The sequence below is a fragment of the Ranitomeya imitator genome, chromosome 2 (assembly GCF_032444005.1).
Source record: "Ranitomeya imitator isolate aRanImi1 chromosome 2, aRanImi1.pri, whole genome shotgun sequence".
Lineage (NCBI taxonomy): Eukaryota > Metazoa > Chordata > Amphibia > Anura > Dendrobatidae > Ranitomeya > Ranitomeya imitator.
Genome location: NC_091283.1, coordinates 453,814,326 through 453,832,175, shown reverse-complemented (window position 1 = coordinate 453,832,175; position 17,850 = coordinate 453,814,326). Strand labels below are relative to the sequence as shown.

Below are 17,850 nucleotides of genomic sequence, written 5' to 3'. Positions count from 1 at the left end.
AAAAAAAAAAATTGCGCAATTTTTCATTACCCATAGTGTCTTCATTTTTTGTGATCTTGGGTCAGGTGAGGGCTTTATTTTTTGCGTGCCAAGCTGACGTTTTTAATAATACTATTTTGGTGCAGATATGTTCTTTTGATCGCCAGTTATTGCATTTTAATGCAATGTTGCGGTGACCAAACAAAACATAATTCTGGCGTTTCAATTTTTTTTCTCGCTACGACATTTAGCGATCAGGTTAATCTTTTTTATTGTTTTATTTTGAATAGGGCGAAAGGGGGGTGATTTGAACTTTTATATATATATTTTTTTTTCACATTTTTTAAAACATTTTTTTTACTTTTGCCATGCTTCAATAACCTCCATGGGAGGCTAGAAGCTGGCATAGCCTGATCGGCTCTGCTACATAGGAGCGATGCTCAGATCACTCCTATGTAGCTAAATTCCAGCATTGCTATGAGCGCCAACCACAGGGTGGCCTTCACAGCAATCTGGCATCAACAACCATAGAGGTCTTCAGGAGACCTCAGGTTGTCAAGCCGACGCATCGCTTACCCCCGGTCACGTGGGTCAGCGATGCACTCATTTCCGGCCTAATGGCCTGAAGCGCTAGTTAAATGCCGCTGTCAGGGTTTGACAGCGGCATTTAACTAGTTAATAGCGGTGGGTGGATCACGATTCCACCTGCCGCTATTGCGGGCACGTCCGCTGTACAAAACAGGGGATCTGACCTCGGACAGAATAGTAAGGGGTTAATATTGCAGTGTATTGCAAATTTACGAATCTTCTATACTGTATAGTTGTACAAGCATGGCAGAAACATGGCCCTTCAGTCGGTCTCCGGTTAACATGATAGTGCCGCCCATGGCACCCATGGTTGCGGTGGGGATTAATGGGCATTGGAAGTGATACTTTCCCCATTTTCAGCCTCTTAAAGGGAATTTGTCACCAGGTTTTTGCTAACCCATCTGAGAGCAGCATGATGTAGTTCAGAGACTCCAGCAATGTATGACTCCAGATTCCAGCAATGTATGACTTAGTAGGCTGCTTCATGCAGTTTTGATTGAAAACTGTTGTATCTGCTGCAGATCTAGCAGTGCTCAGAATTCTGAGCCCTGTATTACCCCGCCCACAGCACTGATTGGCTTTCTGTGTGCACTGTGGATAGGCAGAAAGCTGCCAATCAGTGGTGGGGCGGTGTTACACAGAGCTCATGAATATGGAGGACTACATGGCAGCTGGCTTACTAGTCCTCTACAGATCATCTCCTGCTGACATAAATAGTGATTTTATCAAAACTACAGTAAGCACCCCAGTAAATGATGCATCCATGAAATCAGGGTCTCTGCCCCTACATTATGCTGCTATCAGATTAGGTAGCAAAAATGTGTTGACATTAAATGCCGCTGTAATGATTGACAGCGGCATCTGATATAATCACATCAGTTTAACATCTTAGTTACTCCATGTATAACACAGCCAACAACAGGGCTGAATGGAGCAGACTCAGCTCCTGACTCCGCTCCTTACGCGGACATTGTCATGATTTGAAACCTTAGCCATGATCAGACTGCATTCAGGATTGCTACAGTCAGTCTGAATGTGACCGCATAACAGTGCTATATCACAAGCAATCCAGGGGTTCACATATTTATTACAAATAATCCTGCCTCATCTAATAGAATAATGAAGACCACACAGATATGTTTCATGATGTTGAACCGGTTTAATTGGTAAAATGAGCACTAGGGGTCACAATGGCGGGGGCATGCTTTTCCTCTTAAAGAATTTCCACTGGACCTTAATGGTGAGCATCCAGTCGTTAACGTGTAGGCTTTTACAAGCAGATGGGCTGACGTGCACCTCAGAGGGAAGGGTGTGGAGCCTCTCAGAGGCACAGGGCTTGTATGCCGGGCGCGGGGAGCCTACGATTCATTTGTTAGCTTTCTGGGCTTTCTGTGCAGACTTGGTTACTTTACCAGCACCTCCGCTCTTCTTCTCCACATTCTTAATTACCCCCACAGCCACAGTCTGCCTCATGTCCCGTACAGCAAACCGCCCTGAAATCAGGAATGGAGGAAGAACAAATGAGCATCTGAAGGGTCCATAGGAGGCAGTATTCAAGTAGGAATATTCTAGGGGCAGTATTATAGTAATTAGCAGGGCCGGACTGGGACTAAAATTCAGCCCTGGCATTTGAAGTCACACGGGCCCACTTGTCACATGGTGACTGTATAATATCTTTGTACACTTGTAGGTTACAAGAAGTGAGGGGAGTGTAACACGACTATATAACATATAATCACAGCTGTATCCAGCATTACAGCTCGGTCCCCATAGAATGTAATACAGCCAGTCCCCATAGAATGTAATGCAGCCAGCCCCCATAGAATGTAATACAGCACAGCCCCCACAGAATGTAATGCAGCCCAGCCCCATAGAATGTAATGCAGCACAGCCCCCATAGAATGTAATGCAGCACAGCCCCCATAGAATGTAATACAGCACAGCCCCCACAGAATGTAATGCAGCCAGCCCCCATAGAATGTAATGCAGCACAGCCCCCATAGAATGTAATACAGCACAGCCCCCACAGAATGTAATTCAGCCAGCCACATAGAATGTAATGCAGCACAGCCCCCACAGAATGTAATGCAGCCAGCCCCCATAGAATGTAATGCAGCACAGCCCCCATAGAATGTAATACAGCACAGCCCCCACAGAATGTAATGCAGCCAGCCCCCATAGAATGTAATGCAGCACAGCCCCCATAGAATGTAATACAGCACAGCCCCCACAGAATGTAACTCAGCCAGCCACATAGAATGTAATACAGCACAGCCCCCATAGAATGTAATGCAGCCAGCCCCCATAGAATGTAATACAGCACAGCCCCCACAGAATGTAATACAGCCAGCCCCCATAGAATGTAACACAGCACAGCCCCCATAGAATGTAATGCAGCCAGCCACCCATAGAATGTAATGCAGCCAGCCCCCATAGAATGTAATACAGCACAGCCCCCATAGAATGTAATACAGCACAGCCCCATAGAATATAATACAGCACAGCCCCCATAGAATGTAATACAGCCAGTCCCATAGAATGTAATACAGCACAGCTCCCATAGAATGTAAGGCTATGTTCACATTTGCGTTCTTCCGGGCTGCGTCGGGCGCAGCCGCGGCGACGCATGCGTCATGCGCCCCTATATTTAACATGGGGGCGCATGGACATGCGTTGCATTGCGTTTTGTGACGCATGCGTCTTTTTTGGTGCACGCGTCAGGGCGCAGAGGACGCAGCAAGTTGCATTTTTTTTGCGTCCAAAATCATGCCAAAAAAGGACGCATGCGTCACAAAACAATGCGTTTTGCATGCGTTTTGGTTTGCGTTGTGCGTTGCAGACGCAGCACCGCACAACGCAAATGTGAACGTAGCCTAATACAGCACAGCCCCCTTAGAATGTAATACAGCCAGCCCCCATAGAATGTAATACAGCACAGCCCCCATAGAATGTAATACAGCACAGCCCCCATAGAATGTAATGCAGCACAGCCCCCATAGAATGTAATACAGCCAGCCCCCATAGAATGTAAGGCAGCCAGTCCCCATAGAATGTAATGCAGCACAGCCCCATAGAATGTAATGCAGCCAGCCCCCATAGAATGTAATGCAGCACAGCCCCATAGAATGTAATGGAGCCAGCCCCATAGAATGTAATGCAGCCAGCCCCCATAGAATGTAATGCAGCCAGCCCCCATAGAATGTAATACAGCCAGCCCCCATAGAATGTAATACAGCACAGCCCCCATAGAATGTAATGCAGCACAGCCCCCATAGAATGTAATGCAGTACAGCCCCCATAGAATGTAATGCAGTCAACCCCATAGAACGTAATGCAGCCAGTCCCCATAGAACGTAATGCAGCACAGCCCCATAGAATGTAATGCAGCCCCACCCCCAATAGCCCCACAATCCAGTTATCACTCATTGATATATATATATATATATATATATATATATATATATATATATATATATATATATATATATATAATTAAAAAAAACACTCTACTCACCTTTCGCCTTGCCCCGCGCTGCTCCTGGCTCCGGTCTCAACAGCTGCAGTCTACCCGGCCACACAGCAGGTGTGCGATGATATGACATCATTGCGCACCCGCAGTGTCAGCGCGAGGCAGAGCGGGGAATGATGGGAGAGGGAGCGACAGCGGACGCTCTCTCCTCCATCATTGCATTCAACTGTATCGGCGTCTATGATGCCGGTATAGTTGAATGCGGGGTGGGGAGTGTGCCGACAGCGGGGGGAGTGTGCCGACAGGGGCACACTCGAGCGGCCCACTACTGCCACCGGCCCTTCTGGCATTTGCCAGAACTGCCTGATGGCCAGTCCGGCCCTGGTAGTTAGAGATTCTTGTACATAGGGGGTATTATTATAGTAGTTATATTCTTGTACATAGGGGGCAGTATTATAGTAGTTATATTCCTGTATATAGGGCAGTATTATAGTAGTTATATTCTTGTACATAGGGGCAGTATTATAGTAGTTATATTCTTGCACATAGGGGCAGTATTATAGTAGTTATATTCTTGTACATAGGGGGCAGTATTATAGTAGTTATATTCTTGTATAGAGGGGCAGTATTATAGTAGTTATATTCTTGTACATAGGGGCAGTATTATAGTAGTTATATTCTTGTACATAGGGGGCAGTATTATAGTAGTTATATTCTTGTATAGAGGGGCAGTATTATAGTAGTTATATTCTTGTACATAGGGGCAGTATTATAGTAGTTATATTCTTGTACATAGGGGCAGTATTATAGTAGTTATATTCTTGAATATAAGGGCAATATTATAGTAGTTATATTCTTGTACATGGGGCAGCATTATAGTAATTATATTCTTGTACATAGGGGACAGTATTACAGTAGTTATATTCTTGTACATATGGGGCAGTATTATAGTAGTTATATTCTTGTATAGAGGGGCAGTATTATAGTAGTTATATTCTTGTATAGAGGGACAGTATTATAGTATATATTTGTATATACAGAGCAGTATTATAGTAGTTGCATTCTTGTACACAGTGGGCAGTATTAGAGTAGTTACTGTATATTCTTGTACATAGGGCGCAGTATTATAGTAGCTATATTCTTGTATATAGGAAGCAGTATTATAGTACTTATACTCTTGTACATAGGGATCAATATTATAGTAGTTATATTCTTGTATATAGGGACAGTATTACAGTAGTTATATTTTTGTACCTAAGGGGCAGTATTATAGTAGTTATATTCTTGTAAATAGGGAAAATATTATATTAGTTATATTTCTGAACATAGGGGAAATACTATAGTAGTATTATTCTTGTACATAAGGGGCAGTATTATAGTATTTATATTCTTGTACATAGGGGGCAGTATTAACCCCTTCATGACCCAGCCTACTTTGAACTTAAAGACCTTGCCGTTTTTTGTAATTCTGACCAGTGTCCCTTTATGAGGTAATAACTCAGGAACGCTTCAACGAATCCTAGCGGTTCTGAGAATGTTTTTTCGTGACATATTGGGCTTCATGCTAGTAGTAAATTTAGGTCGATAATTTTTGCATTTATTTGTGAAAATTTTTTTTGCAATTTTCAAATTTTGAATTTTTATTCTGTTAAACGAGAGAGTTATGTGATACAAAATAGTTAATAAATAACATTACCCACATGTCTACTTTACATCAGCACAATTTTGGAACCAAAATTCTTTTTTGCTAGGAAGTTATAAAGGTTAAAATTTGACCAGCGATTTCTCATTTTTACAGCAAAATTTACAAAACCGTTTTTTTAGGGACCACCTCACATTTGAAGTCAGTTTGAGGGGTCTATATGGCTGAAAATACCCAAAAGTGACACCATTCTAAAAAATGCACCCCTCAAGGTGCTCAAAACCACATTCAAGAAGTTTATTAACCCTTCAGGTGCTTCACAGCAGCAGAAGCAACATGGAAGGAAAAAATGAACATTTAACTTTTTAGTCACAAAAATGATGTTTTAGCCACAATTTTTTTATTTTCCCAAGGGTAAAAAAAGAGACTGGACACCAAAAGTTATTGTACATTTGACTTTTTCAATTAAAAATTGGCTCCACTCTTTAGCGGACACCATGTCGCGTTTGGAGAGCCCCTGTATGCCTAAACATTGGAGCTCCCCCACAAGTGACCCCATTTTGGAAACTAGACGCCCCAAGGAACTTATCTAGATGCATAGTGAGCACGTTGAACCCCCAGGTGCTTCACAAATTGATCTGTAAAAATGAAAAAGTACTATTTTTTCCACACAAAATTTCTTTTAGCCTCAATTTTTTCATTTTCACATGGGTATCCGGATAAAATGGATCCTAAAATGTGTTGGGCAATTTCTCCTGAGTACACCGATACCTCATATGTGGTCACAAACCACTGTTTGTGCACACGGCAAGGCTCGGAAGGGAAGGAGCGCCATTTGACTTTTGAATGAAAAATTAGCTCCAATCATTAGCGGACACCATGTCACGTTTGGAGAGCCCCTGTGTGCCTAAACATTGGAGCTTCCCCACATGTGACCCCATTTTGGAAACTAGACCCCCCAAGGAACTTATCTAGATGCATAGTGAGCACTTTGAACCCCCAAGTGCTTCACAAATTGATCCGTAAAAATGAAAAAGTACTTTTTTTTTTTTTTCACAAAAAATATCTTTCAGCCTCAATTTGTTCATTTCCACATGGGCAACAGGATAAAATGGATCCTAAAATGTATTGGGCAATTTCTGCTAAGTGCACTGATACCTCATATGTGGGGGTAAACCACTGTTTGGGCACACGGTATAGGCTCAGAAGGGAAGGAGCGCCATTTGACTTTTTGAATGAAAAATTAGCTCCTATCGTTAGCGGACACCATGTCGCGTTTGGACAGCCCCTGTGTGCCTAAACATTGAAGCTTCCCCACATGTGACCCCATTTTGGAAACTAGACCTCCCAAGGAACTAATCTAGATGTGTGGTGACCACTTTAAACCCTCAGGTGCTTCACAGAAGTTTATAACGCAGAGCCGTGAAAATAAAAAATCATTTTTCTTTCCTCAAAAATTATTTTTTAGCCCACAATTTTTTATTTTCACAAGAGTAACAGGAGAAATTGGACCCGAAAAGTTGTTGTCCAGTTTGTCCTGAGTATGCTGATACCCCATATGTGGGGGGGAACCACTGTTTGAGCACATGTCGGGGCTTGGAAGGGAAGTAGTGACTTTTGAAATGCAGACTTTGATGGAATGGTCTGCGGGTGTCATGTTGCGTTTGCAGAGCCCCTGATGTGCCTAAACAGTAGAAACCCCCCACAAGTGACCCCTCTTTAGAAACTAGACCCCCCAAGGAACTTATCTAGATATGTGGTGAGCACTTTGAACTCCCAAGTGCTTCACAGAAGTTTACAACGCACAGCCGTGAAAATAAAAAATCATGTTTCTTTTCTCAAAAATGATGCTTTAGCAAGCAATTTTTTATTTTCACAAGGGTAACAGGAGAAATTGGACCCCAATAGTTGTTGCTGAGTTTGTCCTGAGTACACTGATTCCCAATATGTGGGGGTAAACCACTGTTTGGGCACACATCGGGGCTCGAAAGGGAAGTAGTGACTTTTGAAATGCAGACTTTGATGGAAAGGTTTGCAGGCGTCACGTTGCGTTTGCAGAGCCCCTGGTGTGCCTAAACAGTAGAAACCCCCCACAAGTGACCCCTCCTCGGAAACTAGACCCCCCAAGGAACTTATCTAGATATGTGGTGAGCACTTTGAACCCCCAAGTGCTTCACAGAAGTTTACAACGCACAGCCATGAAAATAAAAAATCATGTTTCTTTTCTCAAAAATGATGTTTTAGCAAGCATTTTTTTATTTTCACAAGGGTAACAGGAGAAATTGGACCCCAATAGTTGTTGCTGAGTTTATCCTAAGTAGACTGATACCCAATATGTGGGGGTAAACCACTGTTTGGGCACACATCGGGGCTCGGAATGGAAGTAGTGACTTTTGAAATGCAGACTTGATGTAATGGTTTGCGGGTGTCATGTTGCATTTGCCGAGCCCCTGATGTGCCTAAACAGTAGAAACCCCCCACAAGTGACCACATTTTGGAAACTAGACCCCCCAGGGAACTTATCTAGTTATGTGGTGAGCACTTTGAACCCCCAAGTGCTTCACAGAAGTTTACAACGCAGAGCCGTGAAAATAAAAAATCATTTTTCTTTCCTCAAAATTTATGTTTTAGCAAGCAATTTTTTATTTTCACAAGGGTAACAGGAGAAATTGGACCCCAATAATTGTTGCCCAGTTTGTCCTGAGTATGCTGGTACCCCATATGTGGGGGTAAACCACTGTTTGGGTGCACGTCGGGGCTCGGAAGGGAGGGAGCACCATTTGACTTTTTGAATGCAAGATTGACTGGAATCAATGGTGGCGCCATGTTGCGTTTGGAGACCCCTGATGTGCCTAAACAGTGGAAACCCCTCAATTCTACCTCCAACACTAACCCCAACACACCCCTAACCCTTATCCCAATTGTAGCGATAACCCTAATCAGAACCCTAACCCCAACACACCCCTAACCACAACCCTAACCCCAAAACACCCCTAACCCTAATCTCAACTCTAGCCATAACCCTAATCACAACCCTTACCCCAACACACCCCTAACCATAACCCTAACCACAGCCTAATCTTAACCATATTTCCAACCCTAGCCCTAATTCCAACCCTAACCCTAAGGCTATGTGCCCACGTTGCGGATTCGTGTGAGATTTTTCCGCACCATTTTTGAAAAATCCGCAGGTAAAAGGCACTGCATTCCTATTGAGGAACAGGTGTAAAACGCTGCGGAATCCGCACAAAGAATTGACATGCTGCGGAAAATACAACACAGCGTTTCCGCGCGGTATTTTCCGCACCATGGGCATAGCGGATTTGGTTTTCCATAGGTTTACATGGTACTGTAAACCTGATGGAAAACTGCTACGAATCCGCAGCGGCCAATCCGCTGCGGATCCGCAGCCAAATCCGCACCGTGTGCACAAAGCCTAATTCTATCCCTAACCCTAGTTCTAACCCTAATTCTAGCCGTAACCCAAACCTAACCCTATGGCCAGGTTCACATTGCGCTAGCAGCAGCCTGTTCAGCACATACGCTAACGGGCTGCTGCTAGCGCAAGTCCTGACGTTTGCATCGCGCTAGCGCAGATAGAGCATCTGCTAGCTCTATCTGCGCTAGCAGTGACGGACCCGGAAACGCTGCAGCCCGCGTCTCCGGGTCCGTCACTCAATGACGGCACATCCCTAGCGTACACCCATTGTGGGCGTGCGCTAGTGATGCGTCCAACATTGCTGTCAATGGCGGCCATAACGGACTACGTTACACCGCGCTTATGCCGTGGTGTAACGTAGTCCGTCTAACGGACTGCTTAGACGCAGTGTGAACTAACCCTAACCCTAACGGGGCAAAGAAAAAAAAAAAAAAATTCTTTATTTTATTTTTGTCCCTACCTATGGGGGTGATAAAGGGGGGGTTTATTTATTATTTTTTTATTTTGATCGCTGTGATAGAACCTATTACAGTATTACAGCGATCAAAATGTACTTGTAACGAATCTGCCGGCCGGCAGATTCCTCGGGCGCACTGCGCATGCGCCCGCCATTTTCCAAGATGGCGGCGCCCATGCGGCAGCCGGATGGACACCGGGAGGCACACGGGAGGTCGGTCAGTATGATGGGGGGGGATCGAACAGCGGGGGGGGGACCGGACAGCGGGGGGAGCGGACAGGAGGACGGAGGGGAGCGAAGGACATGAAATGACAGGACGGAGGACCGGAGGGGAGGCGATCTCTGGCGGTGGGGGGGTCAGATCACAATCTCCAGCCATGGCTGATACTATTGCAGCATCGGCCATGGCTGGATTGTAATATTTCACCAATTTTCATTGGTGAAATATTACTATCGCTCTGATTGAAAGTGAAAGTGAAACGTCATTTTCAACAGCCAATCAGAGCGATCGTAGCCACGGGGGGGGGGGGGGGGTTAAGCCACCCCCCCTGGGCTAAAGTACAACTCCTCCTGTCCCTGCAGGCCAGGTGAAATTACAGTTAACCCTTTCACCCGGCCTGCAGGAGCCCAATCCGGCCATGACGCATGCTGCGTCACAGGTCGGAATGGCACAGGTTTTCATGACGCATACGCTGCGTCAAAGGTCGGGAAGGGTTAAAGAAGTTGTATTCTTTTACATAGAGGGCAGTATTATAATACAGTGGGGCAAAAAAGGATTTAGTCAGTCAGCAATAGTGCAAGTTCCACCACTTAAAAAGATGAGAGGCGTCTATAATTTACATCATAGGTAGACCTCAACTATGGGAGACAAACTGAGAAAAAAAAATCCAGAAAATCACATTGTCTGTTTTTTTAACATTTTATTTGCATATTATGGTGGAAAATAAGTATTTGGTCAGAAACAAAATTTCATCTCAATACTTTGTAATATATCCTTTGTTGGCAATGACAGAGGTCAAACGTTTTCTGTAAGTCTTCACAAGGTTGCCACACACTGTTGTTGGTATGTTGGCCCATTCCTCCATGCAGATCTCCTCTAGAGCAGTGATGTTTTGGGCTTTTTGCTTGGCAACGCGGACTTTCAACTCCCTCCAAAGGTTTTCTATAGGGTTGAGATCTGGAGACTAGGCCACTCCAGGACCTTGAAATGCTTCTTACGAAGCCACTCCTTCGTTGCCCTGGCAGTGTGCTTTGGATCATTGTCATGTTGAAAGACCCAGTCACGTTTCATCTTCAATGCCCTTGCTGATGGAAGGAGGTTTGCACTCAAAATCTCACGATACATGGCCCCATTCATTCTTTCATGTACCCGGATCAGTCGTCCTGGCCCCTTTGCAGAGAAACAGCCCCAAAGCATGATGTTTCCACCACCATGCTTTACAGTAGGTATGGTGTTTGATGGATGCAACTCAGTATTCTTTTTCCTCCAAACACGACAAGTTGTGTTTCTACCAAACAGTTCCAGTTTGGTTTCATCAGACCATAGGACATTCTCCCAAAACTCCTCTGGATCATCCAAATGCTCTCTAGCAAACTTCAGACGGGCCCGGACATGTACTGGCTTAAGCAGCGGGACACGTCTGGCACTGCAGGATCTGAGTCCATGGTGGCGTAGTGTGTTACTTATGGTAGGCCTTGTTACATTGGTCCCAGCTCTCTGCAGTTCATTCACTAGGTCCCCCCGCGTGGTTCTGGGATTTTTGCTCACCGTTCTTGTGATCATTCTGACCCCACAGGGTGGGATTTTGCGTGGAGCCCCAGATCGAGGGAGATTATCAGTGGTCTTGTACGTCTTCCATTTTCTAATTATTGCTCCCACTGTTGATTTCTTCACTCCAAGCTGGTTGGCTATTGCAGATTCAGTCTTCCCAGCCTGGTGCAGGGCTACAATTTTGTTTCTGGTGTCCTTTGACAGCTCTTTGGTCTTCACCATAGTGGAGTTTGGAGTCAGACTGTTTGAGGGTGTGCACAGGTGTCTTTTTATACTGATAACAAGTTTAAACAGGTGCCATTACTACAGGTAATGAGTGGAGGAAAGAGGAGACTCTTAAAGAAGAAGTTACAGGTCTGTGAGAGCCAGAAATCTTGATTGTTTGTTTCTGACCAAATACTTATTTTCCACCATAATATGCAAATAAATTGTTAAAAAAAACAGACAATGTGATTTTCTGGATTTTTTTTCTCAGTTTGTCTCCCATAGTTGAGGTCTACCTATGATGTAAATTACAGACGCCTCTCATCTTTTTAAGTGGTGGAACTTGCACTATTGCTGACTGACTAAATACTTTTTTGCCCCACTGTAGCTATACTCTTGTACATGGGGGCAGTATTGTAGTAGTTATATTCTTGTATAGAGGATGCAGTATTATAGTAGTTATATTCTTGTATATTGAGGCAGTATTATAGTTATATTTTTATATATAGAGACAATATTTTAGTAATTATATTTTAGAAAACAGGAGGCAGTATTATAGCAGTTATATTTTTATACATAGGGGCCAGTATTATAGTAGTTCAATCCTTGTACATTGGGGTAGTATTATAGTAATTATATTTGGTATGTAGGGGTAATATAACAGTAGATATATTCTTATACATGGGGTAGTGTTATATAGTTAAATTATTGTACATAGGGGGGGCATTATTATAGTATATTCTTGAACATAGATGGCAGTAATATAGTAGTTATATTTTTGTACATAGGGGTAGTATTATAGTACCGTAGTTATATTCTTGTACATAGGAGCAGTATTACAGTAGTTATATTCTTGTACATAGGGGCAGTATTATAGTAGTCATATTCTTGTATGTAGGTGTTAATATTACAGTAGATATATTATTATACATAAGGCGCAGTATTATAGTAGTTATATTCTTGTACATACTTTGCATTATATAGTAGTACTTAGGAGGAAGTACTATATGAGTTACATTCTCGTCTTTAAATTCTAGAATGAAAAAATATGGAAAATAAAACATATTAAATGAATTTCTCACCAAGAGGTGGGTACTGGGAGAAGCTCTCTACACACATGGGCTTTCCAGGAATCATCTCTACGATGGCAGCATCTCCAGATTTCAGGGATTTTGGGTTGTCTTCAAGTTTCTTGCCAGAGCGACGATCAATCTTCTCTTTGAGCTCAGCAAACTTGCAGGCAATATGTGCAGTGTGACAATCAATGACTGGAGAGTAGCCAGCACTGATCTGACCTGGATGGTTTAGTATGATCACCTACCAAGTCAAGAGAGCCACAATCATAAATCTACTAAAACACAAAATATAAAGATATCTTTATAAATATTACTATGTATACAGGACCTCTTTAAATGGTCAGTGTCATTTCAACAATCATTGCTTGAATCAATAGTACAACACTTAAGAGTCACTCTTGTCTCCCACCCCCTGCCTCATCATTTACTGTGAAATATTGCTAAAATCAATCCTGCACAATAGAAGATATAATGCCAGCTCACCGAGGTTGGAGATTAACAGTTGAGGGAGGGGATCAGTGTGAGAGAGACGCAGAGACAATAGTGCAACAGTTTTCTAGTATTTTTTGTTTTGTCTCATCGCAATGCTGGATTCATGGCTACACTGCTCAATACTGCTGCGTATAGTCCATGCTGCTGCTCCTGAATACAGGTCCTTCTCAAAAAATTAGCATATAGTGTTAAATTTCATTATTTACCATAATGTAATGATTACAATTAAACTTTCATATATTATAGATTCATTATCCACCAACTGAAATTTGTCAGGTCTTTTATTGTTTTAATACTGATGATTTTGGCATACAACTCCTGATAACCCAAAAAACCTGTCTCAATAAATTAGCATATTTCACCCATCCAATCAAATAAAAGTGTTTTTTAATAACAAACAAAAAAACCATCAAATAATAATGTTCAGTTATGCACTCAATACTTGGTCGGGAATCCTTTGGCAGAAATGACTGCTTCAATGCGGCGTGGCATGGAGGCAATCAGCCTGTGACACTGCTGAGATGTTATGGAGGCCTAGGATGCTTCAATAGCGGCCTTAAGCTCATCCAGAGTGTTGGGTCTTGCGTCTCTCAACTTTCTCTTCACAATATCCCACAGATTCTCTATGGGGTTCAGGTCAGGAGAGTTGGCAGGCCAATTGAGCACAGTAATACCATGGTCAGTAAACCATTTACCAGTGGTTTTGGCACTGTGAGCAGGTGCCAGGTCGTGCTGAAAAATGAAATCTTCATCTCCATAAAGCATTTCAGCCGATGGAAGCATGAAGTGCTCCAAAATCTCCTGATAGCTAGCTGCATTGACCCTGCCCTTGATGAAACACAGTGGACCAACACCAGCAGCTGACATGGCACCCCACACCATCACTGACTGTGGGTACTTGACACTGGACTTCAGGCATTTTGGCATTTCCTTCTCCCCAGTCTTCCTCCAGACTCTGGCACCTTGATTTCCGAATGACATGCAAAATTTGCTTTCATCAGAAAAAAGTACTTGGGACCACTTAGCAACAGTCCAGTGCTGCTTCTCTGTAGCGCATTTCCTGCACACGCCTGTGCACGGTGGCTCTGGATGTTTCCACACCAGACTCAGTCCACTGCTTCCTCAGGTTCCCCAAGGTCTGGAATCGGTCCTTCTCCACAATCTTCCTCAGGGTCCGGTCTCCTCTTCTCGTTGTACAGCGTTTTCTGCCACATTGTTTCCTTCCAACAGACTTACCATTGAGGTGCCTTGATACAGCACTCTGGGAACAGCCTATTTGTTGAGAAATTTCTTTCTGGGTCTTACCCTCTTGCTTGAGGGTGTCAATGATGGCCTTCTTGACATCTGTCAGGTCGCTAGTCTTACCCATGATGGGGGTTTTGAGTAATGAACCAGGCAGGGAGTTTATAAAAGCCTCAGGTATCTTTTGCATGTGTTTAGAGTTAATTAGTTGATTCAGAAGATTAGGGTAATAGGTCGTTTAGAGAACCTTTTCTTGATATGCTAATTTATTGAGACAGGTTTTTTGGGTTATCAGGAGTTGTATGCCAAAATCATCAGTATTAAAACAATAAAAGACCTGACAAATTTCAGTTGGTGGATAATGAATCTATAATATATGAAAGTTTAATTGTAATCATTACATTATGGTAAATAATGAAATTTAACACTATATGCTAATTTTTTGAGAAGGACCTGTACATGCTAAATAGAGACAAGAGAAGAAATTCTCATGTCTATGTGTGCTCTAAATATAATACGTCACAGTACCTAGTCTCCATCTACTAGCTCAGAGACAACTGCAACTGAAAAGTTAAGATATGGAGCATGCAGACGGGAAAAATGGTGAAAATATGGGTACAAATTATATGATGACCGGGTGCTAATCCTCATACATATGACATCTCCATATCCCGAAAATTGAAAACGTTATGGCTCTCGAAAAATGCTGAAGTGAATGTTATCATTTTAAAGTACAACTCGTCCCACAATAGAGAAGCCCCTATATGGCTATGTGGACGTGAAAAAAAAAAGTTATGCCTCTTGGAAGAAAAGGAGGAGAAAACAAAGACAAAAAAAAAAATGAAAATTGGTTGGAAATTGATGGGGTTAGAATGCAGTAAGGAATGCAACTAACATATTCAGGCTTGGACTGGCCCACAGGAGAACAGGAGAATCCTCCGGTGGGCCACTGTGAAGAAGTGATAATGAGTTGTGCAGAAAAATCTTCTACAATTTTGGAAAATTGTAATATTCCAAGGTGGCCATTGGGTGGCACTGTTGAATATATCATGTTTTTTTAGATATGATTATACATTTAAATTGGAACAGTCCCCATTTTGAAGTCCAGGAAAGCGGAGGAAATACATCTGTGGAAACGAATGGTCCCATTGTGGTGGATGTGTCCAACTTTCCCACAGACAGATATAACTGTGTGTTGTTCCCACTGACCTGAGAGGTGAATTGCGCAGCTTCCTGGGGTGGGTCCGCTTTGCTGTCACCACACACATTCCCACGGCGAATGTCTTTGACGGACACGTTCTTGACATTAAAGCCGACATTATCTCCAGGAAGAGCCTCACTCAGGGCTTCATGGTGCATCTCCACAGACTTCACCTCTGTGGTGATATTTACAGGAGCAAAGGTCACTACCATGCCGGGTTTTAAGATCCCAGTTTCTACGCGGCCTACTGGGACTGTGCCGATTCCTGCAGGCGATAAGGAAAAGGACGATTTAAAGTTCACCTGTCGCAGTGGAGGCACAATGAAGCCTAAAATTACATACTGACATTAGATTAGTCTTGAAAGGTTCACAATCTAATGTCTAAGGCGGCTCTCTAACAGAAAAACACAAAAATATAACAATAACATCAGCAGCAATTAACCTACTTGCTGATGGTTTCTCTACGGAAACAGACAGTAAAAAAAAAACAGTTTTGTCAAAACGTTTTTGCCCCCATCTCGATTTCCTATTCTTTTGCATGTTTGTCGCACTTAAATGTTTAAGATTACCAAACGAATTTAAATATTAGACAAAGATCACACAATTTTCTGTGGTTCATCATATCTTTGGGAAGCTGAATTCAAACTCCCTAGCCACACCCAGGCCTGGTTACTGCCACACCTGTTCTCAATCAAGAAATCACTTAAATAGGATCTGCCTGACAAATTGATGTAGACCAAAAGATCCTCAAAAGCTATACATCATGCCATGATCGAAAGAAAGTCTGGAGCAAATAAGCCCCTGACGAAGGAATTTATTTCCGAAACGCGCGTCGGGTGTGTGCGCGTATCTAGGATGGTGAGGTGCCCTAAGGTAATGATTATTAATATTGTCCCTGGATTATACACTATATGCACTGAGCACTTTGTTTTAGTGTAGCACTGTTTTGTGTCTAAGGGAGGCTTCTTTGTATGAGTGGACCCTTTCCCTAGTTTATTTTTCTTGCACTAAAGCACTTTATACTTTTTTGCAACATTGCACACTATTTTGCACACTTGTTACTATATTGTTGATTATTCCACTTGGCATTTATTTTTTATTTCTTCTGTTATAAAAATTTCAGGGAACTATTTACCCCGATTCTGGCGATTAATTACCTTGCACAGGTAATCATTATATTAATTGTGCTTAAGGTTTTATATTCCTTTTAATTATCTAATATAGACAGTCCTGTTTCGCACACAATTTGCTTATTTATTGATTTTATTTATTCTGTATCGCTGCTATTAATTAATAAAGATATTATTTTATATGATTCAGTTTGGTCTTCCTGGTGTATCCTTAGTTCTGGTGGTTGGTTTGGTTTCTGGTTGTGAGTGGTTGCCACTTTTCCATTTTTGCTTTAACACCAAGGGTAGTCATTATCACTGATCTATATAATTAATTGTTCAGAATTACTTTATAGTTTCTACCTTGTTGTTGGGTGTTTTGCATTTTCTACAAATAAGAAATAAAGTAATTGAGATTTATCAGTCTGTAAAAAGTTATAAAGCCATTTCTAATCTTTGGAATTCCAGCGAATCACAGTGAGAGCCAATATCCACAAACGGCGAAAACGTGGAACAGAGGTGAATCTTCTCAGGTGTGGCCAAAATTACCCCAAGACCGCAGCGACAAATCATCCAAGAGGTCACAAAAGAACCCACAACAACATCCAAAGAACTGCGGGCCTCACTTGCCTCAGTTAAGGTAAGTGTTCATGACTCCACCATATGAAAGAGACTGGGCAAAAATGGCCAGCATGGCAGAGTTCCAAGAAGAAAACCACTGCTGAGCAATAAGAAAATAAAGGGTTGTCTCAGTTTTGCCAGAAAACATCTTGATGATCCCCGAGGCTTTTGGGAGAATACTCTGTGGACTGACAATACGAAAGTTGAACTTTTTGGAAGGTTTATGCTCCATTATATCTGGCATAGAAGTAACACAGCATTTCAGAAAAGGAACATCATACCAACAGTAAAATATGGTGGTGGTAGTGTGATAGTCTGGGGCTGTTTTGCTGCTTCAGGACCTGGAAGACTTGCTGTGGTAAATGGAACAATGAATTCTGCGGTCTACCAAAAAATCTCGAAGGAGAATGTCCGGCTATCTGTTCATGACCTCAAACTGAAGCACACTTGGCTTATACCGCGGACAATGATCTAAAACACACCAACAAGTCCACCTCTGAATAACTTAAGAAAAACAAAATTAAGACTTGGAGTGGCCTAGTCCAAGTCCTGACCTTAAT

At 42.6% G+C, this 17,850-nt stretch overlaps 1 protein-coding gene across 4 annotated transcripts in view; it reads right to left on the bottom strand.

Moving 5' to 3' along the window:
- Positions 1 to 1,706: 1,706 nt before the first annotated feature.
- EEF1A2 (eukaryotic translation elongation factor 1 alpha 2) overlaps positions 1,707 to 17,850 on the bottom strand; it is a 60,212-nt gene continuing 44,068 nt past the window's right edge. For all 4 annotated transcript variants that reach the window (XM_069751117.1, XM_069751120.1, XM_069751116.1 and 1 more), the window contains 3 exons: positions 15,569 to 15,825; positions 12,632 to 12,866; positions 1,707 to 2,060 (listed from right to left, as the gene is read on the bottom strand). In XM_069751117.1, coding sequence (XP_069607218.1) covers positions 1,933 to 2,060; positions 12,632 to 12,866; positions 15,569 to 15,825 — 620 coding nt within the window. In that variant the 3' untranslated portion in view covers positions 1,707 to 1,932. The remainder of the gene's footprint in view (positions 2,061 to 12,631; positions 12,867 to 15,568; positions 15,826 to 17,850) is intronic.